This window comes from Schistocerca gregaria, chromosome 3, assembly GCF_023897955.1.
Source record: "Schistocerca gregaria isolate iqSchGreg1 chromosome 3, iqSchGreg1.2, whole genome shotgun sequence".
In the NCBI taxonomy this organism is placed as follows: domain Eukaryota; kingdom Metazoa; phylum Arthropoda; class Insecta; order Orthoptera; family Acrididae; genus Schistocerca; species Schistocerca gregaria.
In genome coordinates, this window is record NC_064922.1 from 944,853,676 (window position 1) to 944,878,204 (window position 24,529).

General features: G+C 39.8%; 1 protein-coding gene across 1 annotated transcript in view; it reads right to left on the reverse strand.

Moving 5' to 3' along the window:
• Positions 1–23,894, reverse strand: part of LOC126355718 (solute carrier family 22 member 7-like) — a 46,804-nt gene extending 22,910 nt beyond the window's left edge. The window contains exons 1-2 of the mRNA XM_050006086.1: positions 23,853–23,894; positions 11,568–11,758 (exon numbers count right to left, since the gene is read on the reverse strand). Of these exons, the coding sequence (XP_049862043.1) occupies positions 11,568–11,758; positions 23,853–23,894 (233 nt within the window). The remainder of the gene's footprint in view (positions 1–11,567; positions 11,759–23,852) is intronic.
• Between the last annotated feature and the right edge of the window lie 635 nt (positions 23,895–24,529).

The window sequence follows — 24,529 nt, forward strand, 5'->3', positions numbered from 1 at the left end:
GAAGTTAGTAAAGAAAGTAAATGTGCAGTCGTTATGTTAACAATTAAGTGGCTTTAATTAGATATTTGAGATATGGGGAAAATTACTGTCGCCAGTCCTATGGACAACTACTATAATAACTGAAAAAGGAAGGTTATTGCACATGTAATTAGCACTAAAAGCGTGGCAACTGAAGTTTGACATGTGTTGTGTGAAAACTGAATGTTTGTAAGAAGTAATAAATTTCTCTACACTCTGACTTAATTTAGCAAAAGAATTAATAAAACTGGAAAATTGAAAGTTAATTTAGTGACTGAAATTAATAGTCATCTTTGTTTCTGAAGCACTACGAAATTCAATAATATAAGGTTAGTCTTGGGCTACCTCAACAATCATTTCAAAAGCTACTTGAATCTATGCAATTTAAATCTATGAGATTTAATTTTGAACTTGAATTAAATGATTCTCAACAATTAAAAACAGTAAAATTTAGTACGTACCAAGCTGAGCTTCAGCCACAAGTAAGCTAAAATATGGTAACAAAACTCTCACTCTTAATTTGTGATTGTGTAATCTAAATATAGCTATGAATACCTTAACTGAACTTTGAAATTAAAGCAGTGTAATCGAACGATATTACCTTAATGCTGGCGTTTGAATTTTAACGATACTCGAGTTCATTTCGGAAAAGGAAGGGACCCTGCTTGGTAATGCAATTGGGACAATGAGCAACACAGGTTCATGCTAAGTTGCTGTAATTTGTGACATAAATTGACCAGTTTCAAAAGCTGAGGTCTGCCATACAGTTCTACAACTTTACATGCTTTCAGTCTTCCTTGTTGGTTGAATGAAGGTTTCAAGTCGTCGATCGAGGAGATGGCGACAATCACTTATTGTCGGCCGTAGCTGTTGTAGAGGCTGGATGTTGGCGCGCCTTCTTCTCGACATGGTTACCATGTGAAACAGGCTCTTGATGTGTGCCAGCTAATGTTTCTCGTCCGCGACACCGTTCCAGAAACTATCGTAGCAAGTAGAGCGCAGTTACATGCTGCCAAACCCTTAAAGCGCTGCAACTCGTGGGAGTGTCACACAACACACCTGCTCCACCGCCCTACTCCAGCCAGACTCTGCTCTACCCGCGCTCCACGCGGCACAGTTAACACTACCCAAGACCCTAAACACTTTGGTTCTCCACACGACCTATCGATGTTATCGTTCGATAGCATAGTTTTCCCTAGACAAGACCCAGCGTAAAAATACAAATAATATTTGCAAAACAAACCAATTATACATCGACACACACACACACACACACACACACACACACACACATATATATATATATATATATATATATATATATATATATATATATATATATATACAAATTCTAAAACAATTACAATGTTTAAAGACACCGAAATTTCCTATCTACAGGTAACGAAATAAGGAAAAAAATTATAGTACAATAGATGAAAATAGGAAGATATGCACTTCCGGCGTTACATGCTCTTCTTTGGGTCTACTCTGTTTTCTGCATCCATCATATCTGGTGCAGGTCGCAGACGTATGAGCAATATTGAAGTATTGGTGGAACGAGGGTTTTGTAAGTTATCTTTTTAGAGGGTGGCTGTACTTCCTAGGTTCCTTTTCAATGAATGTGGCTGTCGTTTCCCTTATCTGCGATTAGTTTTCTATTGTCGCTCCACTTTAAATCTTTCTGTACGCTTACTCCTAGATATTTTATTGATGTAACTGCTCCTAGTGATTATTCTGCAATTGTGTAATAATACAGTAATTTACCTTTCTACCTATTTATGCACAATACGTTATATTTATTGATCTTCATGGTAAACCACCAATCCCTCCAGCAAACGTTGATCCTCGAGAGGTCATCCTGCATTTCGCTCCAATTTTCTAACGTTGTGTGCTTCCTGTACACAACAGCATCATTCACGAATTGCCTCATGGACTTCTGACGTTATCGATTAAGTCATTTCTATACAGGTGGTTTGTATCCCGAAAACGATGCATACTACGAAATAAATGTTCTTGTTGAAAGTTAACATTAGTAAGGCAGTGCTACAACTGGTCACCTCCTAACCACAGGAGAGATGGGTAATATACTATATGGACAATAGTCAAGAGGGAATAACACGAGTGAACGACCAAGAACTAAATGCTGGGATTAAAAAGGTGTAAGACAAGGATGTAGTCTTTCGCCCCTACTGTACAATCTGTACATCGAAGAAACAATGATGAAAATAAAAGAAAGGTCCAGGAGTGGAATTAAAAATTGAACTTGAAAGGATGTCTATGATGCCATTGCTATCCTCAGTGAGAGTAAAGAAGAATTATATGATCTTTTGAATGGAATGAGTGCAGAATATGGATTGAGAGTAAATTGAAGAAAGACGAAAGTAATGACAAGTAGCAGAAATGAGAACAACGAGAAACTTAACATGAGGATTGATGATCATGAAGTAGATGAAGTTAAGGGATTAAGGACATTCCTGACCAAGAGAAGACTACTAGTATCAAACATAGGCCGTAATTTGAGAAAGAAATATGCGAGAATGTACGTCTGAAGTTGGCTAAGAAGAGGAATTAATGGTGGGCCCCATCAGACCAGTCAGAAGAATGATGACAAAAAATTCAGATTACACGGGAAAAATTATGCACATTTAAATCAACCATTGTTGTCTATTCGTGATAGGTGGTGCTGCCGTGACATTCCGCACACTCGTATTTTGTTCGTTAGATGTCTGTATCGAACTGTATCAAAAGGCTTCCGAAAGTCAAGTATCATGCCTTAGATAGTATTAATGGTTTTCTTACGCTTCCTTAAGGACACCTAATACCTGTTTACTTTCTGTTAAACTTTTACGATCCATTACAACGTATTGACTTATATTAATTAAAAATTCTTCGACCAGTCGCATCTAGGTTTTCTCGAAATTTTCTTAGGCCACTCGCGGAATCCTTAAGTCAACAATGCCACTTAGCGATGTCTTCCTTCTTGCCAACTTGACCGATTGGTGCGCGTCTGAAGTTGTTGTATCAAAAGCAAGATAAAAAAAGGAAAATCACTGAAAGCATACTTCTTGACATTTTGTAATTGTTTGTTTCCTCATGAAGTGGTTCCCGACTAAACACTGCTCGAGGTAGTGGAACGTTTAGCGCTTTGTAGTTGCATTCGACTTCTCATAGAAGCTAAGTTAAAGAAAGATAAACCTACGTTTATAGCATTTGTAGACTTAGATAAAGCTTTGGACAATGCTGACTGGAATACTCTCTTTCAAATTCTATAGATAGCAGGGTAAGATACAGGGTGCGAAAAGATATTTACAATTTGTACAGAAATCAGACAGCAGTTGTAACAGTCGAGGGGCACGAAAGGCAAGCAGTGGTTGAGAAGCGACTGAGACAGAATTGTAGCCTACCCCCAATGTTATTCAATCTGTATATTGAGCAAGCAGTCAAAGAAACAAAAGAAAAATTTGGAGTAGGCAATAAAGACCAGGGAGAAGAAATTAAAACTTTGAGGTTTGCCGATGATATTGTAATTCTGTCAGAGACAGCAATGGGCTTGGTAGAGCAGTAGAACGGAATAGATAGTGTCTTGAAAGAAGAGTGTAAGATGAACATCAACAAAACCAAAACGAGGATAAGGAAATGTAGTCGAATTACATCAAGTGATGCTGAAGAAATTAGATTAGGAAATGAGACACTTAAAGTAGTAAAGGAGTTTTTCTATTTGGGTAGCAAAGTAACTGACGATGGTCGAAGTAGGAGGGATATAAAATATAGAGTGGCAATGACAAGAAAATCGTTTCTGGAAAAGAGAAATTTGTTAACATCGAGTGCAGATGTAAGTGTCAGGAAGTCCTTTCTGAAAGTATTTGTATAGTGTGTAGCCATGTATGGAAGCGAAACAGACGATAAATAGTTTAGACAAGAGGAGAGTAGATGCTTTGGAGATGTGGTTCTACAGAAGAATGCTGAAGATTGGGTGGGTAGATCAGGTAACTAATGAGGAGGTACTGAATAGAATTCGGGAGAAGAGAAATGTATTGTATAACCTGACTAGAAGTAGGGATCGGTTGGTAGGACAATTTCTGAGGCATTAAGTGATCACCAATTTAGCACTGGAGGGAAGCGTCTAGGATATAAACCGAAAAGAGAGACCCAGAGATGAATACAGTAAGCAGAATTAGAAGGATGTGACTTGCAGCAGTTACTCGGCGACGAAGAGGCTTGCACAAGATAGAGTGGGATGGAGGAGGAGGGGGGGGGGGGGGCGGCATCAAATCGGTCGTTGGACTGAAGACCACAATAACAAGAACAACAGTTCATGACATGGCGAAGGTTCAAATTCCCATCCAGCTATCCGCTTCTTGGAAGACGATCAGATGGTTTAACTTTTTGTCGTCGACGAGGGTGTTAGAGGCGTAGTGATTAATCGTATTATGGAAGAAAAGGAAAGGGAATCAGGCTTAGCCATCCAAACGAACGATCCCAAATTTTGTCTTGGGTGAATTACGGAAATCACAGGTAACCTAAATTTGTATTCCCAAATACGAAGGGCGTTCAAAACGTTTTCCAAAGTCTATTTTTTGCAGGAGGAGAATGAATTTTTTTGTGAATGTGCTTGGAACACCTAGCTGTTAGTTGGTGTATAAAAGCATTTTCTTTTATTTACAGATGAGCCATAATGGACCGTGGAGAAGGTGTCAGCTGTCAGGTTGCGCAACGGTCAGTGATGGAGTTCCTCTTCAAGAAGGATGATGACTCTGTCACATTGATTCACAGGAAGATGCTCCATGTTCATGGGGAGGACACAGTGGATCGCAGCAGTATCCAGCGGTGGTTGCAGAGGTTTAAAGAAGGTGATTTCTCGCTACTGCACAATCCAAAATCCGTTAGACCATCGACGCCACTGAGTGATGTGAATAAGGAGACCATTGATCAAATCATCCAAAATGACAGATGTGTGACGACACGACAGCTTGCTGAAATGACTCGTTTGTCAATGGGTAGTGTGATATCACTGGTACAGTCACTAGGGTACAGAAAAATATGTGCACGTTGGGTGCCTAGATTACTGACAAGAGAAATGAGGAAAAATGTGTGCGAGGGCCTCATGAAGACATTCACTGAAGAGTGGAAACAGTGTTACCCAGGATGAAATATGGTTGTTTCTGTCCGAACCTGAGAGCAAGATCCAATCCATGGAGTGGCGTCATCCGGGTTCCCCTCAGAGGAAGAAACCAAGACTTTCACGAATAGCAGGCCGAAAGGCGATGGCCTCCTTCTTCTGTGATCAGTGTGGTGTCATTTTCATTGACCTTTTGGAATCTGGCTCCACAATTAACTGGGACCTTTACTGTTTGTCATAGGAGAAGCTGCGACGTGCCATCAAGACCCACAGACTACAGCTTCAGGGTCAGCTCGTCAGACTACACCATGACAATGCCAAACCAACATAGAGCCCTTATGACGCAGGATTAAATCAGAGAAATGGGTTGGAAAATTGTTCCTCCTCCCTAGAGTCTGGACTTCTCTCCTTATAATTTTTACCTCTTTGGTGGTCTGAAGGCCGACCTGAGTGGTAAAACATTTGATAGTGAGAAAGGCCTTATTTCCTGCGTCAAGCGATGGTGTAAAAGTCAATCCCCAGAATTTTACCAACGTGTATTTATATCATGGAAAGAAGGTTGGGCCAGATGTGTCACAGCTGTTGGAGGCTACATTAAGTAGACTCAATGTATAGCTAAATGTTCCAAGTATGATCCCAAAAAATTTCATTCTCCTCCTGCAAAAAATAAAAAAAATTAGAGACGACTGTGCAAAACGTTTTGAACGCCCTTTGTACGAGTGCTATTTGTCATCAGTGCACCACCTCAATCGGACCCTGGTTTAATTAAATCGTTTATTCCCCTACCCTAGTAGCTCTGGCGAGCTTGTTCCGTCATGATGTAAAATCCTAATCTTCTTTTTCTACTCCGCACGGTGTATTCTCGTGAAAATGGTATCTGACTTGCTCCCATCACTCCCTCATCATCATAAGAACTGAGTGTGGAGGTAAGCTTCTGTTTTCTGTTTCTCCAGGACAATCACAATGTTCCTGCTCATAATGAGCTCTGGCCTACGGGACAGGCGGACTTCAGTAATGTTGGTCTGTAATTCTTTGTTTCCTCCAAGAATCTGACTCAGTATCACGTCAAAGCCTACTCAAGCAAGTACACCAAAAATGAAATAGAATATCGGACGAAATTGGATTTCTTGTTAGTGGGAACTCTGGATGTTGTCTTGGATGGAGAACCATACACAGAGTAGAAGTACCTCCAAGTGTGCTCAAGGAAATGCGTTGAGTCCCTTGCTATTCTTGTTGTATATTCGCGACCTCACACTCGCTCACTGGTCATACCGGACTCGAGAGTCCATTACCGCAGCAACGTATTTTCGCCATCTGTCCCCGTCTTGGGCTATTTCCTTCCATTCGCCTTCAGTACCTAGGCTCCTCAAATCAGCCTTCACATTGTCCTGCCCTCTACGCCTCGGTCTCCCCACAGGACGTTCTCCCTCTAGGTGCCCTACCAGTACTCTGCGCGCTGCCCTGCCCTCATCCATTCGAGCTACGTGACCCACCCATCGCAGCCTACGTGATTTAATAATACTGATTATGTCAGGGCTTGAATAGAGTTCGTGAAGCTCTTCGTTATGCAGTTTTAGCTACTCTCCGCTAATGTCATGCCTTTTTGCTCCGAAAATTTTCCTAAAATTTTGTCTTCAAATACTCGAAACGGCTTTTCATTTTGCACAGTGAGAGACCAAGTCTCACACCCATACAGCATTACTGGTGGAATAATAATTTTGTATATTCTAATCTTTAAATTCCTAGACAATATCCGTGATGAAAGTAATCTGTTCAGTGAGAAGTAGCACGCATTTCCCGCCCGTAATCTCTTCTTCAGTTCGGATTCAAACTCATTTCTCGAAGTAATGTCCACGCCTAGATACATAACAGTGTTGACTTTTTCAAACTGCATGTCTCAAACCCTTAACATTTCCTGATCTACTGCTGTTGGCATTCTAATAGTAACCAGGTATTTCGTTTTGTCTTCACTTATCCTTAGACCTACATTTTCACTAGCCTTGATTAACGCATTCGCATTTGCTGTTACAGATTCTTTCCTATCGCTAATGATGTTTAGATCATGTGCATACCCTAATATCTTAAAATTTCCATTTAACTCCACATCCTCTGAATTATCTGCTGCCATTTGCACAATATATTCACGACCTGGAAGACAATATAAATAGTAACTTCACATCTTTTGTAAGTGATTCGTTTATCTGTAATGAAGAAACCTGCACGAACAGTCAGAGCTAGGCATGGGAAAAACGGACCATTTATAACCGATCCTGGTATTTTAGTTTTGGATAACCAGTATTTTTTTGTATTTCTATGGTCTCTGTTATAACAGGCGTTTTTTATTTTTCACTAATAACCGAGTAAAAAAATCGAAGTATCTGTTAGCCATAGAAGCTATGCTAAAATTTTTTGTTTTTAAATAAACATTTTTTTAAAAGGAGTAATTTTTATTCGCACAATTTGCACTGGTTTGGTGTATTGGTTATTTTGGAAAACGTCAAAATTTCTCAATCTTAGTTCGATATCTACATTTATTACAGGAAATAATAGGAATAAAAGACCGAAAATAGGTTATTTCAGAAGCTGGTTATTTTCAGCGGTTTTAATAGGTTAAACTGCGTGGAAAAAACCGATATAATCGAAAACCGGTTATTTCGACAACCACTATCCCTAGTCAGAGTTTCAAGGCCGTGCAAGGACTAACAACTTGCTTTAAAGGTGCAGAAACGTAAATTTTTGATTTTCACAAAACGCAAATAGTCTAATCCTACGACTACAGTACAAATAAATACAAATGGAATGACAACAAAACCTCAGTCGTATGTGAACCATGTGGTATACATTGGTTCATTCGTATGATACTGGGAAGATTCATCGGGGATACAAATGAGACTGCTTACAAAACATTCGTATGTCCAGAATATTGTTCAACTGAGTAGGACCTACACGAAATATGACTACAGGTGTTATCAAATGTAAGGAAATAGGGCAGCGCAAATGGTCACAGGTTTGTTCGACCAACGGGTCAGCCGACAGGGTCATTGAGATGCTGAAAAACCTGGACTGACAGACTGTAATGTCGTTGCCCGCCCCACCGCAGTATAGACAGTCGCCTCACTCGGCAGCGCGGACAGTGACGTCATTGTCAGAGATGAGGCACTGGGTATACCGAGCTGAACAATTCGCTATTTTGAATACCAATCCGAAGACAGTGTTGTGTGCATCACGTGGCGTACGAAAGTGAAGCAACGAATTCTGCTTAATTTTATTGTTCCACAGCGTCAAACGGTTGAGTGTGCAGCTCCAAATTGCTCAAATAATAGCAGAAATGGTCGCTATAAGTTTTATTGGTTTCATTCAGATATAGATCGGCGTAAAAGGTGGCTTGTGAATTCAAGGCGTAAAGATTGAACAACAAAATCGAGATGCTACTTGTATAATGTAAGTAAAATGCTTTTTTCTTTGTTTTGAAAATGATGTGCTCACAGAGCGGTGGTCATGAAATTATATTTGTAAGATGTGTGTTTATTTATCTTCCTGCAGATTAAGTTTACATAACATGACGTAATATTGTCAGTTTAAAGTAAGCTAGTTTTCTTGATTTTATTTACAACTGTATAAAACCACAGTTCATCCTAAGGAGCTGTTAATTTTATAGAAAGAGTAAATTAATAATGCTTTATCGCAGCTTGGTGGTAATAACAAAATATTTGCAGTTTTTTCTTTTTTACTTTATAAATAATTTCTCACAGATTTCTTTTAAAGCTTTTGAAATACTCACTAAAATTCGCATCAGTAATATACTTTGGGCACTCATGCATTTCCCTCTTGTTCTGACATGGCATTTTGGATTAATTCTAATGTCCGATGTCACCCGTCGGCCTTGAGCAATGACGTCATACCTAAGGCAAAGACTCTACACAGGGGCAATCTCTGAAAGCAACTATCATATTCGGAAACAAACGAACGTAGCATACAATAAAATTACAATCACAGTTGACATGACTAATTACTCTGCCATGAATTATGTTGAAAAGATGTGAAGGTAATGGAAGCGAATAAGAATAAAACAACAGGAGCACACTTGTCTGAAATAAATTATTATTGTTGTTTATGTGAGTGAAAAAAGTACAGAGAACCTGTAAATCTATTACAGTATATCACTTTCTGAAATCGTGTTATTGCAAAATAGCGTTAATTTATTATCAAATAATTATCGAATTAACAAGACTACTGCAGGAAAGTGAGGGTTTAGGGGTTGGAAGAAATTAAAATGTAACACAACAACGGGAAACATGAAATAAATAATAACGTAAATCAAAAATAAAAAAGAACAGGACCATGAAATGTGGAGAAACCGACACAGAAATCGTAAATGAAACGCCAGTGCACTAGTAATGGAAACTTAAAAAAGTAACAAATGTTGGAACCGGTCACTAGAATTAAGCTGTATCGCTCATTTCCAGTTACCGATTCCAACGAATCTGCGGTTAGCAACAAGTGTTTATATTACAGTACGATACGTGAATATCACCCTCCGACGGATATTGCAGCCTTATCAGCAGCATATTGGCGAGGCATTCGTCTTCATGGACGACAATTCGAGCACCTATAGCGCACATCATGTGAATGACTTCCTTCAGGATAACTACATCGCTCGACTAGAGTGACCAGCAAGTTCTCCAGACATGAACCCTATCGAACATGCCTGGGATAGATTGAAAAGGGGTGTATATGGACGACGTGACTCACCAACCACTCTGAGGGATCTACGCCGAATCGCCGAATCGCCGATGAGGAGTGGAACAATCGTGAACCCCACCATTCTTGACTTTTTAATTGTTATAATTTCAATGGCTGTTGAGTGTTGAGTATTGTTATTATTATTCACAATGACTCTGAGGTATAGTTACCCTCCGCATAAAGTTGTTTGTAATAGAAATTTTCCTGGAGCAGTCTTCGCAATGAATGGTCTAAACTGCTTTTCAGTACCGGTAGTGCTTATTTTTGTGCGTACGGTGGTCAGACAACGTGACGTGTCATAGAACCGAAACTTCTCTGGATTTTCTGATAGATTTTTCTCCGAGATCTGACTCTGAAACTAGTTGCACCCTTTGCACATGTCCCATGTTTCAGTAAGCAAGCTTCGCCAACAGTATACTACTTTTTAATGTTGAAAGTGCAACGTTTTCTGTTTACGCTACATATTCCGAATGATAACGTTAAACCAGGATTGGTCTATGCCATCTTTTATCATTTTATGCGATACACACACCTATAATAAGCTGTACTTACTGTGTTTCACCTACCATGGAATTAACAGCCAAGTGTAGTAGATGAAAGCCAAAATTTGAATAACAATATACACAACGGTGGTGTAATATCCTACAACATACATTATTTATTTCTCAAACCGGTTTTCAGCTGTTACGTGATCTTCAGGTACAAAGTTAAAGTATGTGATACAGTGAAATTTTGTTGGATCAAATACTTTAAACTAGTGCATCTACAGATTATCTCCATTTCCGAAGTTAGGTTTAGGAATAAAACATCAGGAATTATTTCAGTGTAAATGCGATGTACAACCATTTAATCAAGGTAAAACATGTAACACATTAGCTACATACAAATTACAACAGTTGTTCTTAGAAGAAAATAAATTCAACAGTAAAATTCGTTAACATATTCCAAAGATGTGGCTGAAAAAAATTATTTTGTCTTTAATAGCTCCTACGTTACAAACAGACAAGTTGTATTAAAGAAATTAAGAAGGTGAGCCAGTCATATGTGATTACACAATGTATTTTTTTCATACAACATGAGAAATTATAGTAACTGAAATAGAGGAAAATGGGGCGTGCGAGTAAGGGGAGGAATGTACGACATGGCCTGGATGGGATTATGAGTAGCATCTGCAGTTAGAAGTGGCGGCTAAGGGAGCTGCGCCTTGTCATTCAGTACTAATCTTGGTCTGGTGGACATACGTTCATTAATTTAATTTACTTGAAGAATGTTCGTCCTTCGTTCTTTATTTTATCTTAGTTACATAATCTTATATCGCATTTACACTGAAACGGTCCCTCTTGTTTTACTCTTAAATCTAACGTTAACATTTTTCATTTCTGGAAATTGAGATACTCTGCAGATGTACTAGTTTAAAATATCCAATAAAACTTCACTGCACCACATACCTTTGTACCTGATGATTGCATAAAAGGCAAAAACCGATTTGTGAAATAAATAATAAATACTATATAATATTACATAAGTATTGTGTTTTCATCCATAAAGTCTCAAAGATTCTACCAAGAACCGACGGAACATTCGATCGATGAAAGCTAAAACATTTACCACTACAAATCTCGGTATGGTGAGGTTCTTCCACTCCTCAATCGAAAGGTTGGAAAATTCCCTGCCAGGCACGTAGCACCAGTGATCTGGAGTCTGCATAGCCAAGTAGAACACGTTGACACTCATCAGGTCAAAGCATGAGGCAAAACAAACGAAGACGATGTTTAGTCTCGTCTGGAACTTCCCCCTGGAGCCAATGGCTTCCAGCACCTCCTCGAATGCTGAAGAGGCCTTTGTTTTTGTGTTGCTTTCTGGGATTCCTGTCCTCTCCTGAAAATGAATAACGGAACGCCGGTGTTACTAACGCCCTCACTGATAGGGAGCGGTAATGAGTCCCCAGCAAGACAGGTAGACGTTTACTTTTTGTTTGTGCCTACAAAACTTACTTACCTGCAGTATCAGGCAGCGAGTGCCACAGTCTTCTGGTAGAGCATGTAGGAAATAGTTTTTCTTGTGTCTGTAGAGTTATCTAGTCCTGTTTAAAATTACCACAGCAGCAAAAGTTAGCAGTCTCATTGACCCTAATTTATTTCGAAATATTTCAATCAGTTTTATTTATTTAAGTTTGTTATTTTTGTGTATAATCGCTCAGTAAATTTTATTGCTGTTTCCTCTTACAATTCGTGGTTTCTTTGTTTGTTGAATTCAATTCCTATATGCATGTGATTAACTTGTGTCGGTATTGGGTGTTTGAGATATTACTACTACATCCAGTAGCATATATGCTCTGTGAGTTCAGCATTATGTCATTACTATTTCGAGATTAACAACGACTGTGCAGCAATACACTCTAGGACCAAAAAAAAAAGAAAAGAAAATTAAAAAATGACGCAACATGGAGAAATTATCCAAATGGGATGGATATTAGTAGGTATGGTGTACATGTGCAGGCTGCAAGCAAACAGGTCATGAGAATTTCAGAGAAACTGGATGCTTCAATGGTCCAACTCTGGCCCTCATGCAAGCAGCTATTAGGTTGATGCACAAGTTCATAGCATTTATCTGTAACTTTAATGAACACAACAGATACATATAACAGAGACTTCAGTCATCAATAATAAATCCTCCTTCACCATTTACAATAGCCTCCTAATGTTGTAGTAACTTTTAGCACGTTGAAGTGAAGCCTCATTAGTGAACAGTACATTTGAGTAATAGAGGAAAGCAGCCATCAACGCATTTTGTTAGTGCAGGTTGCCTACCTGAGAGGCAGGTTTGCACTCAGGGGCAAACATATTGTTCTCCTTTGATTGACAGGTACTTAATCTATTGTTCTCCTTTGAGTGACAGGTACTTAACCTATTGTTCTACTAAAAGGATCCTTCATTTTGATTGACAGGAACTTAACCTATTGTTCCCCCACACCCTACAACTCCTGTCCCCCCTCAGGAAACCTCACCCTCACTGCTACAGGTACACTTTTCAGGTCTGAGTTATGAATACCCCTCTCACTCTTATCAATTTGATTGACTACCTAATTAAATTGATCAATTAATTAATCTCTCCCCCTCTTGTAAGCTCTGTCCTCTTCCACTCTCCCTCCCAGAAATTGGCAGGAAAAGAGACTGAGTTGATCGGTCATTTGGAAGGAACTTGGTTGCAGTGTGATGAATATTGTTTAAACAGTTTAGACAATTTATAGGATATTGTTTAATTATTCATGGCAGTCTATGGAATACAGTTTATTTGTGTGGTTAAAGAACTTGTCTGGAAATCGATAATTGTGTATGGAATATATGGAAATTGGTGAAGAGGAAGGATCTCATATCAGGAAATTCAAGGGTAAAAAAAAATTCAGTTTGTGGGGGATGGATTTCTCTTGCGAACCATTCTCTGGTGTTTGGAAACATCATGTAAGAAGTAATTACATGGGGTAAACACATTGCATAACCTAATGTTCGTCACTGTACTCTAGGTGCCTTAACCTATAGTTTGGCCCTTTGTCTTTACTTAACCTATTGTTATGCTTAGTGGTTTTCCACGTCACCCTCATTTCCTTAAACTATTGTACCGCCTATGATACCAAATTAAGTATTCAGTTATGTCCTCCAATCATTTTCTGATACACTTTTCGAATCTCAGATGCTTTTGAACGCCATTTCTGGCGCATTCTTATTTGTCACTTACCCCCTTAAACTATTTTACTGCATTTTACATAAAACTTAATCAAATTAATGTAGTGTTCTGCACTTAACCTGCTGTTCTGGTAAGTGTCACCCACTCACACACACCCTCCCCTTAACTATTACACTGCTAACAGCATTTTGATATATAAAATTTATGCAAATTAATTAAATCGATATTCTTTTCATGTATGTGGTAGTTTTTTTAATTCGCGGAATCCTATTGGTCAGTAAAATCTATGAAATATAATTTAAACAAAAGATCGCTAGTAAAAAACACTTCCTGCCACCCGACGCCGACGCCGAGGTCAGGGTGCATCGGCAGCCCCTGCAAAGTGATGACACGGCCATCAACTGCCGAGCCACTCACATGTGTCCATACAGGTCCCACAAGCATGAGGCATCAGCATCTCTTTCATACATGAGACCTGAGAAATACGTGTCAAAACACATGTTTACCTAGGCACCGTTGCTGGTGCAATGACACATAGCAGCACTGTGGGTCCCACGCCGAGAGAGATGTTGCAATGCTTCTCAGAATATCACAGTGTGCATTCTTCCTATCACTCCTAACGGGACAGCCCATGCATCACTGAATTTAGTCGACAAACTACTGCCACTGCCGATGTGTTAGCACCGTTCACCATTGTTTTCTGCAGACGAGACTTTCAGAGGCAAAAAAACTGTTTTGTACACATCGCCATATTGCACTGGCAGTTAAACCACACAAAAGTTACAGATCATCAAATACATACAAGACTCACAAGAATATTGGGAAGCCGGAATACACTTACTGGTATAACTACAATTAAATATTACGATTGCCACTGCAGTCTGGCACCAATCGATTACAGGTAATGTGTCCTCTTGATGGCTGTGGTTCTGTAACAAATTTAAGTATCCATAACGCACATAATCTCGTAAAAATCTGTCTCATTCCCTCACAGTTATCAATGTGCTATCTATACATCCCTCACGATAGGAGACACACTCAGTTTCGCTGGTCATGCCACAACGTAAGCCACAGTAACATTGCACTGTAATATATACACATTTCACACAAACAGTGCAGTTATTGTTTATAATTGTACAGTTCCCGAAAAGTTATGGTATGCCTACACTCACACCAGCTATATGTCTCAATTCTCCTCAGTCCTAGGATATCATCTGACAAAGCCTTCTAATCAGAGCTTCTGGTAGATGCTGCATCCTGCCAATGTTCTCTCGAACAAGTTTTATGAAGGACAGGCATCTGGCACTACGTGATGATGAATACTGCTCTGTCGATGTAAGGCTTGGAAAGGCATCACCGATGTGGGTTGGTTTTCTCTAATCAACATCGCTATCGATAGAACAACGAGGAAAATGCGAGGGTGCACTTAGGGTGCCGATGAGGGGACGTATTGTTACAGCCGTATTACCTGTCCTGTTTGTACACTATAGCAGGTCCAGTTGAACAATTGCATTGCTATTTATGCAGCTGTTTACGAAATGAATCTATCACCACTTACGTTCGGATGTACTCCTCAGTGCGTTGAAATCACAATTCACCACATGAAATGTGTCCTTCCCTTATTACTAGACATGTGACTATGTCCAGTCGTAAGGTAGGTATGGATTTGACATGGAATACTGTGATAGAAAACACGAGGCTATGTCAAGTCATTAGAACTGTACAGATATTTCTACTGCAGAGCCACCGCCATCAGCAGGGTGTTTTTCCAATACTTCACTCATTGTCGAATGTCATTCAACTGAGGCCACAACAGCAACATTTAACTGTAAGTACAGTGATCAAGTATATGTGTGACCGACTTCCTAGGATGATTATTCTGCCAGAAGTGGCATTAAAAAGTATGTGAAACTCGTAAAGTATACAAGAAAATAGTGGGAGGACATAACTAATTACTTAATTTGGTGTCAAGGGTGGCACAACAGTTTAAGGAAATTAGGGTGACATGGAAGACCACTTAACAGAACAATAGGTTAAGTGTCGACAAAGGGCCAAATATTAGATTAAGACACACAGAGTACACTGCCGAACATTAGGTTATGCAACATGTTTGCCCCATGTAATTATTTCTTACATGATTTTACATGTTTACAAACACCAGAGAATGATGAGCAAGAGAAATCCATACCCCACATACTGGACGTTTTATAAATAAACGATATACCCTTGAATTTCCTGTTATAAGATGCTCCTCTCCACCAATTTCCATATATTCCATACACAGCAATCCATTTCCAGACAAGTTCTTTAACTAAACAATTAAACTGTACTCCATACACTGCCATAAATAATTAAATAATATTCTATACATTGTATAAAGAATATTCCTCACACTGCAACGAAATTCCCTCCAAATGACTGATCAACTGAGTCTCTTTTCCTGCCAATTTCCAGGAGGGAGTGTAGAAGGGGACAGAGCTTACCAAAGGGGGAGAGTTTAATTAATTGATCAAGTTAATTAGGTACTCGATCAAATTGACAAGAGTGAGAGGGGCTATCCAGTAACTTAGATCTGAAAGTGTAACTGTAGCAGTGACGGGTGATATTTCCTGAGGGGGGGGGGGGGGGCAGGAATGAAAGGGGGCAGGGGAGCAATAGGTTAAGCGCCTGTCATTCAAAATGAAGTATCCTTTTCGCAGAGCAATAGATTAGGTACCTGTCAATCAAAGAAGAACAATAGGTTTTCCCCCTGAGTGCATACTTGCCCCTGAGGTAGGAAACCCACACTAAGAAAATGCGCTGACGCCTGCTTTGGTCTACTACTTGTTTTCCATTAAGTGAGGTTTGACACGCTGCTGAATGAAGCATTCGCAGGTGTGCACCCATGCAGGATAATTATGCTGCTGATAGTGCCTGCAGAACCGTGCGACTGCTACAGTCGCAAGTTCGAATCCTGCCTCGGGCATGGATATGTGTGATGTCCCTAGGTTAGTTACATTTAAGTAGTTCTAAGTTCTATGGGACTAATGACCACAGCAGTTGAGTCCCATAGTGCTCAGAGCCATTTGAACCATTTTTTGATAGTGCCTGCACACGCTGTACATGGTACCAATACAGAAGATTCTCAATGTAGCACTCTGCAGACAGTCATGTGGTCAACACTACTCGTCGCTGCTAACTGCCTTTTGTTGACACTGGTGGTATTGTCAACTGCCTGAAAGAGTCCCAGATCCAGCTCAGGTGTCCTCGTCCTTCTGGCCCTCCCGCAGTCATGAGAAGGGGGCTTAAGCATCCCATGCAACCTGAGACCAATTGCTTAAAATGTCTTCCGGTCAGGACACTGTCACTCAGCAAATCCCTCCAGAGACAAACATTGAGCTCCACGGTCATTACGTCTGCTAATCCGTACAGCAAATTGGTATCTGCTAACTCTTCATTTGAGTTCATTTCCATTGTACTTTTCCAGAAACTAAGTTCGTGATGAATACTAAATAGTCGATTCTACATCCTTGCATTGTCTGGGGTCAAAACTTAACAGCTGATACGATGTGCCTGCACAGCCCAGTATGAGCACAAAACATCTGATGTTATGAACGTGGTGCTAGTGGAGCTATGCAGTTACTCGCATATCAACACAAGCTAGGATGTTAGTCACTTGTTAACATTACTGTCGTTCAATTGGAACAACAACACTGGCCATGTTTCTAAGAACTAAAACATACTGCACATTTTGCCTAAACATAACCAAGAGAATGCTTTGCAGATTTCATGGAAGAAAACGTTTGTTTTGTATCGGTATTTTCTCTTTCTGTGTGTTTCTCATGTTTAGTATGATTATGAAGGAAAGTAGAAAATGAGCTTTAACACGTAAACAAAGTGTTCCCATACCCATGTTCATAAAACAAGTCTTATTCTTCTGTGTGTGAGGAATATTTTCCTACTGGCTGGCCATGTGTAGATATATAGTTCTCTTTCACTGTCTCAGGTTAGGCTAGCATACAGAACTTAAGTTACGCAGCTACAGATCCTCCATTACTCAATGACAAGTATTCCAGTGTAAATTGTTTTAATAAATGTGTATTACTTGGATAATTCTGAGTTAAAGGATAGCGATATTCACATACACAGATGGCGGTAGTATAGTGTACAAAAAGTATAAAGGAGTGGTGCGTTGGCGGAGCAGCCATTTGTAATCAGGTGTTTCATGCGATAAGGCTTCCGACGAGATTATGGGCGCAACGACGGGAAGTAATAGGCTTTGAATGGTAGGTGGACCTACACACATGGGCGTTCCACTTCGTAAATTAAGGAATTCTACATTCCGATAGCCACAATATAAAGAATGTGCCGAGAATACCAAATCTCAAGCATTACCTCAAAATGGTTCAAATGGCTCTAACCAATATGGGACTTAACATCTGAGGTCATCAGTCCCCTAGACTTAGAACTGCTTAAACCTAACTAACCTAAGGACATCACACACATCCATGCCCGAGGCAGGGTTCGAACCTGCGACCGTAGCAGCAGCGCGGTTCTGTACTGAAGCGCCTAGAACCGCTCGGCCACAGCGGCCGGCAAGCATTACCTCTCACTACGGACAATGCAGTGGCCGGCGGCCTCAACTTAACGACCCAGAGCAGCGGCGTTTGCATAGAACTGACAGAGCTAACAGACAACGATCATTCCGTGAAAGTAGCGCAGAAGTGAATGTGGGACGTGCAACGAACGTATCTGTTAGGACAGTGCGGCGAAATATCGGTTTTGGACCCTAGACGAATGAAAAACCATGGTCTGGTCATATGAGTCCAGATTTGAGTTGGTAGGTTTCGAGTGTGCCACAAACCACAAGTAGCCATGGACCAAGTTGTTAATTAGACACTGTGCAAGCTGGTGATGGCTCCATACTGCTTCATGATGAATTGCCTATAAAATTGAGCTACTCGCTGTGAGTTTGGTTTTGATGCACAGTGATCATACATCGCTCCTTGCAAAATGTAGCTAAGATATTGAATAATTCTTTAAATTTGGAAGAGGATCTATATCTATCTGCAGTCTCGAGAAAATGGTTTTAGGTAGTACAGTGTGATCTGCTTGCACAGGCAAATGATAAAGCCAGAATAAAATATTCGTAACATCCATAGTATTTGAGAAATGGTTCAAACGGCTCTGAGCACTATGGGACTTAAATTCTAAGGTCATCAGTCCCCCTAGAACTTAGAACTACTTAAACCTAATTAACCTAAGGACATTACACACATCCATGCCCGAGGCAGGATTCGAACCTGCGACCGTAGCGGTCGCGCTGTTCCAGACTGTAGCGCCTAGAATCGCTCTGCCACCCTGGCCAGCCATCGTATTTCGTAAACGACTTGAAACATCAAAACTAGATGTTAGAAAATGATAACATGCAAAGAGGGCACTATGTTTCCATGTTTTTAATATTCCAATCTTTCTTATATACCACGATATGCAAGTAACTATGGATTTTTTCACTGGAATAATGTAAATTTTTTGAGGTCGTCGATAGCTGAAGAATCAATAGCTTTATTTGCTGTCGTTTTGGGCAATGCCTATCTTCCCACAGGATACTGGTTGATGAAACGTCTTGCTGCAATAGCGTGTCAAAGAGAGAACTCATGTTGCTACGATCAACGCACAAGGGAACAGAACATTTGGGTTAAGGAACTTTACAAATTGGCCTATTACTCGGATTAGTGACCTCACGTAGAGCGTTTTCCGCTGCGACTAGCGAACTGTCCATCCCTCCCTCAGACACACAGCAACCATTAACAGCGGGTTCCGTCATCATTGTCTGCCTTGATCCAACTTTCCCCACTTTCAGCTTCCAGTCGTACACATACATTGTTCCACATGTTCGTAGACTCACAATGCAGAGACAGTTCACAATATAATGTGTCTGTACGTGTCGTAGTATGGAACTATTATTTTCCTCTGCTGCTTCTTCTTTAAGTGAGCATTGTAGCGATTCTTTTTGGTTAATAGCGCTAAATGAACCAGCCTTGGAAGGAGACATGTGTTGACAACACGAAAGTGGTTACAAGTGTAGCGACTGTCCTACATTGTATGTGAACAGGAATTAGGAGGCTAATATTGAGTTTGAATAGCGCGAGCATTTATTAATGTATATTTTGTTCCAGGAACCTGCTGACCCCTTAAGTGAAGGTACATACGGTAACTTCCGTGGGTGTGTGGCGGACAATGCACAGTCACCGTCGATAAAGGCAACTCCAAAAAAATGCGATAGTGCGTAACGCAGCAAGTTTCTACGAGATGACATTGTAAGAACTGCATAGGGTAACATTCAGTCGATATGAAGATTCATACCCTCTACGAATCTAAATAATCAATATTTATTATCCAATTTTGTTCAAAATTGGTACACAGCCTTTTGTTATTAATGGTATGATGCAGTCAAAATTTCAGATTTTTATTTAGTATACTTATGAAGGTAAAGAGAATTACCTAAGAGTCCTAAAACCTACACTTGTTTTTTAGAACCAAGTTAGGAATAATGACAGATTGACTTTCATTATCATTTGAAGCCATTCCAAAGTTAGCAGTGCATAAAAACCAATTAATTAGGATTTTTTAAAAAACTTTAGTCACTGTGCATTACGTAATACGAAAATCGGTCAAAGTTATTATTTGATTATATTTTTCTGGGTGAATGCGTGAGAATGATTGAGAGAGTGTATGTTGGACAAATATTAAAATTTAATATTTCATTTTACATAAAACCTTGAAATAATGAACCGTGTGAAAGTTACGATGCAACCACGATTCAGGTGTGCACTTGCTTTTGTATAAAAGTGGCCACAATTAGAGGCAGAGTAAGTTTATTTATCAATTTGAAGAATATTTCGCACTTCGTTTATTTTGATTAGACAAAATACAAGAATTTGAAGTTACTGACATTAATTAATATCAAGTAAGTGACTGGATAAGGCAAGACTTGCCGCGAAAACGATATAGAACGTTTACATCAACAGCCGATCATAATTAAGCTGTTTCCGTGCAAAAGGAGGAGTGGGCATATAGGAGAGTACCTCGAGAGAGAGAGAGTCGCTTGATAGCCGGTCTACGGATAGCACGATGTCAGGTCGCTCCTTAAAGATACTCTGTAAGATAAGAAATACTGATCTGATTTCGGTTCGAACATGTCGTGGCCGAACAATTTGATGAAAGTTTGGTGTTTCTAAATTAAATAGTTTGAGAGATATGAGCGTGTGAACTTTCTGGTCGTAGTAAAAACTCCGCGTGGCGTGTTTCGTACTCTGTACGGAATATTTTGGCGAGCGCCTATTACGAACAAGACCGCTGAAACGACCGAATGTTTAATTCGCTAATAGTTGTGGGTCTGTGACTGGTCGAACGTGATAATTAGTCGGGTCGGACTTACTGAAATTATGGGTGTTTTTCTAGTGAATATTTGTTATACAGACAGTGAGCTTTGAATGATAACGTTTTACCATACTAAATACGGACTTGATAGCCATTTCATGTGTTTCAGTATGAATAAAAAGCAGAGTCAATCTAATTTTAAACGCTTTTGTGCCGGTAGACTGAAGATCCCGAACGCCCTATCTTTTAATCATGGACTTTCAAGAACTGACTTTCAACTAGAGTTACAAGGCCTCTGCGTGGTAGGTATTAGGTGGTGGTTTCATCAACGCTGCTCTACACTGCCTAGCACGTATCTGCTACCACAGAGTGAAGGGACATCGGCAAGAATCCTATTGAGGTAGGTGGACTGAGCGATAGCGTTAACAAAAACGCAGAGGACCCACCCCGTCACGCCGCAAGTGGTAGTATGCACTGATGGTGTATTACTTGACGAACAATATGCGGTAAATCTGTCAGCCTTAGAGTACACAAAGATATGATGTGAACTGATTTTAAGTGCGCTGCAAAAACATCAACGAAAGCGTAATAACGAGCATTTAAAAACCATTGCAGTACAATGGGGATCTGAATAAACACATAAACGCACACATATGCGAGAGGTGCATCACTAACTATACTGGAGAAAGACTGCATCAACTTACTGCTCTGTGGTCCTTTGCTTTCTATGCTTTGATTTTATAACATACCGCAAGAATTTAAAAGCTCAAAGATAATCGCAATATTACCTAAAACCTGGCAAATCAGCTGATAACCCTAAGAGCTGTCGAAGAATAGCCCTGCTAAGTGTGACCTACAAGCTACTTGAACGGCTTATCGATAATAAACCCAGTCCAATATTACTTGAAACAGTCCCAGTTGAACAAGCAGGCATTCCGCCAAAATGAAGTTGCATAAATCAAATTCTGTTACTCTCCACCTCCAACGAGCCAGGATTTCAAAGTAAACTTAAAACCGCAGCTGCGTTCATTCACCTATCGATGGGCAACAATACAGTCCGAACAGAAGTGATATACAAGCTTTTTCATGTAATTCCTTGCAAACCAACATCTCGACTAATCGACAATATGCTAAACGACCGAGTGTTCCAAGTAGTCTTGGTATACGACATCAGATCTCCAAGTAAATAAAAAAAAGATGTACCGCAGGTATCAGCTCTTGCTCCATTTTTCTTCAGTTTGCACAAAACAGACATACCAAAAACAAAATCAAGGAAGTTTGGTTACGCCAACGACTAAATACTTGCAACAAGGTATAGCTTCATCTAACAGTCACAAGCAATTCTATCGGAGATCTAGTTATTCTGTGAAAGAACTTTCCCAAATGGTGACTCCAATCTAATGCCATCAAAAAAGAGGATTCCTGCTTTCACCTAATTAATAAACTCACCAGAAGAAAAAGCAAAACACAATTTGAAAACATTACACTTGCAATACAACACTTAAGTATCTTGGGGTAACCCCAGATAGACCCCTCTCTTTTAGAGATCACCTATAAAAAATACCTGAAAATCTGAAAAGGAGAAACAACTTCATCCAAAAGATGTGTGTCACAACCTGGGGAGCATTGGCCTCCACCCTACGTTTCTCTGCTTTGATTCCAGTTTTCTCAAGCGACGATTATTGTGCTCCAGTTTAGCTAAGTAGTCCACATGCGTCAGAAACAGACGTCCAGCTAAATAACACCATAAGAATGACTGCTGGTGCCATTAATCAACACCTACGGAACGTCTACCAGTAAGAAGGCACATTCCACCACGTCAACTACAACGCATAAATACTCTCGCGAACGAGTACAAAAAAAAACATCTGGAATAATAAAAATCTACCAATCCATCAAAATACTGGTGACGCAAACCACAACTGATTTTGCTCTCGACGACTACCACCTAAAACAGAAAAGGTCGCTGGGAGAGATGGCTTCCACATTACCAAAGTATGGACTGAAGAATGGACTAGATAACAATATAATACTATGAAGTGTATCATCTAAAAACAGAGATTTAACTTGCCACGCAGAACACGGTCAGTCCGAAACAGAATTAGAATTCAACATGGGAGATGCGCATAGTTTTTATGCTCTCCATAAGTTTTGAAAAACACTTTAGTTCTCGACAAATATTTCGCAAAGAAGTGTTCTGCACATATTGCATGTACGCAAATTCCATTCACGTTACTTATCGTCGACATCAAGAACTACATGAGGTAGACTTTTATAACCGCTTGAACATCTGCAGTCGGATACGACAACAACTAGCAGCCTATGATGATTTTATTTCACAGATAATTTTCTGTGATGTATCAACTTTTACTAATCGCATTCAATTGAAACGGCATAATACGCGTTATTGGTAAGTAAAGAATCCCCATTGGCTGAAGCAATCTGAGGGACATATGTGAAATAAATTACACCAAACATGTGGACAAAGCAATTGCGTTCCGGAGTCTTTTTTGCTACAAAACCGGTTTCGTATTGAAGATCTTAGAACGGCAGCCTATTTCCTGGGGGTCCTGATCTGATGGGTATTTCTTTAAATATTAACATTCTTAAACAGTTTTTAACGCAATCTGATTTTTGTCGATTACAGCGCTATCTATAACACACTGAATAAAAAATTACTGCAGAAGTTACGCTTGTTTCTGAGAGAATCTGAATCCTCTCCCTCCCCTTGGGGGTGGGGCAGGGGGGTGGAGTTTGGTGTGATTGGAGGTCCTTCTCCGAGACATACAATTTTTCTTTTTAATCTGATTTGCAGTTTTCCAAATAATACCAAAACAGTTTCAAATGCCACATCGTGTATAACTATGTAAATATATAATGCAGGGTGCGTTTGTTGTTTTGTAATTGTGCAGAAGTTTCACAGTACCTTTAGTGCTTGCAGTTCGCCGTTGCCGATGTCTTTCTCCATCCCCGCACAGAGACTTCCGTTCAAGAGGACAACACGCTCGCTCACTGGGACAGTTTGTAGTGCAGGAGACTGGGATCCCATATCACAGCAACTGCTATCATACTGGGTATCTGCTGACGTCACCTAGAATAGGAAACCTGTTTCTTGTTTGCAACTGTGAGGAAATAACACAAGTGATAAAGTTCATGTCTAACAGGTATATGAGTAACAAATGGACGAAGATGAGACGTATCTAACCATCTGCGAAGTCAAGAGGATGATAATTTATGAACACAAATGTTTTCATTTTGAGGCTGCTTCTGCTGTAACCACAGATGGCTGTGAGCACCCGAGAAGAACCAGACTTCTTTGACAGCCCACCCTGCCCCTTTCGCGAAGAACATAAACAGGTGACATAGTGTAGAACATGATCAGGATTCTTTCTTAACACAATACAGATTCAAAACTGGACGAACTTAATTCCCAGTAAATTCTTACTAACCAAACCGGTTTAACTGTGAAATCATCTACAGAGAAATCCTACAGGAAACATGAAGAATTCATTCACATATACGAGTTATATTGTACTTATTGCTATTGTTTCATCTGAAACAATTCACAAATATTTACAATTTCCTGGAAAAGCGACATCACAT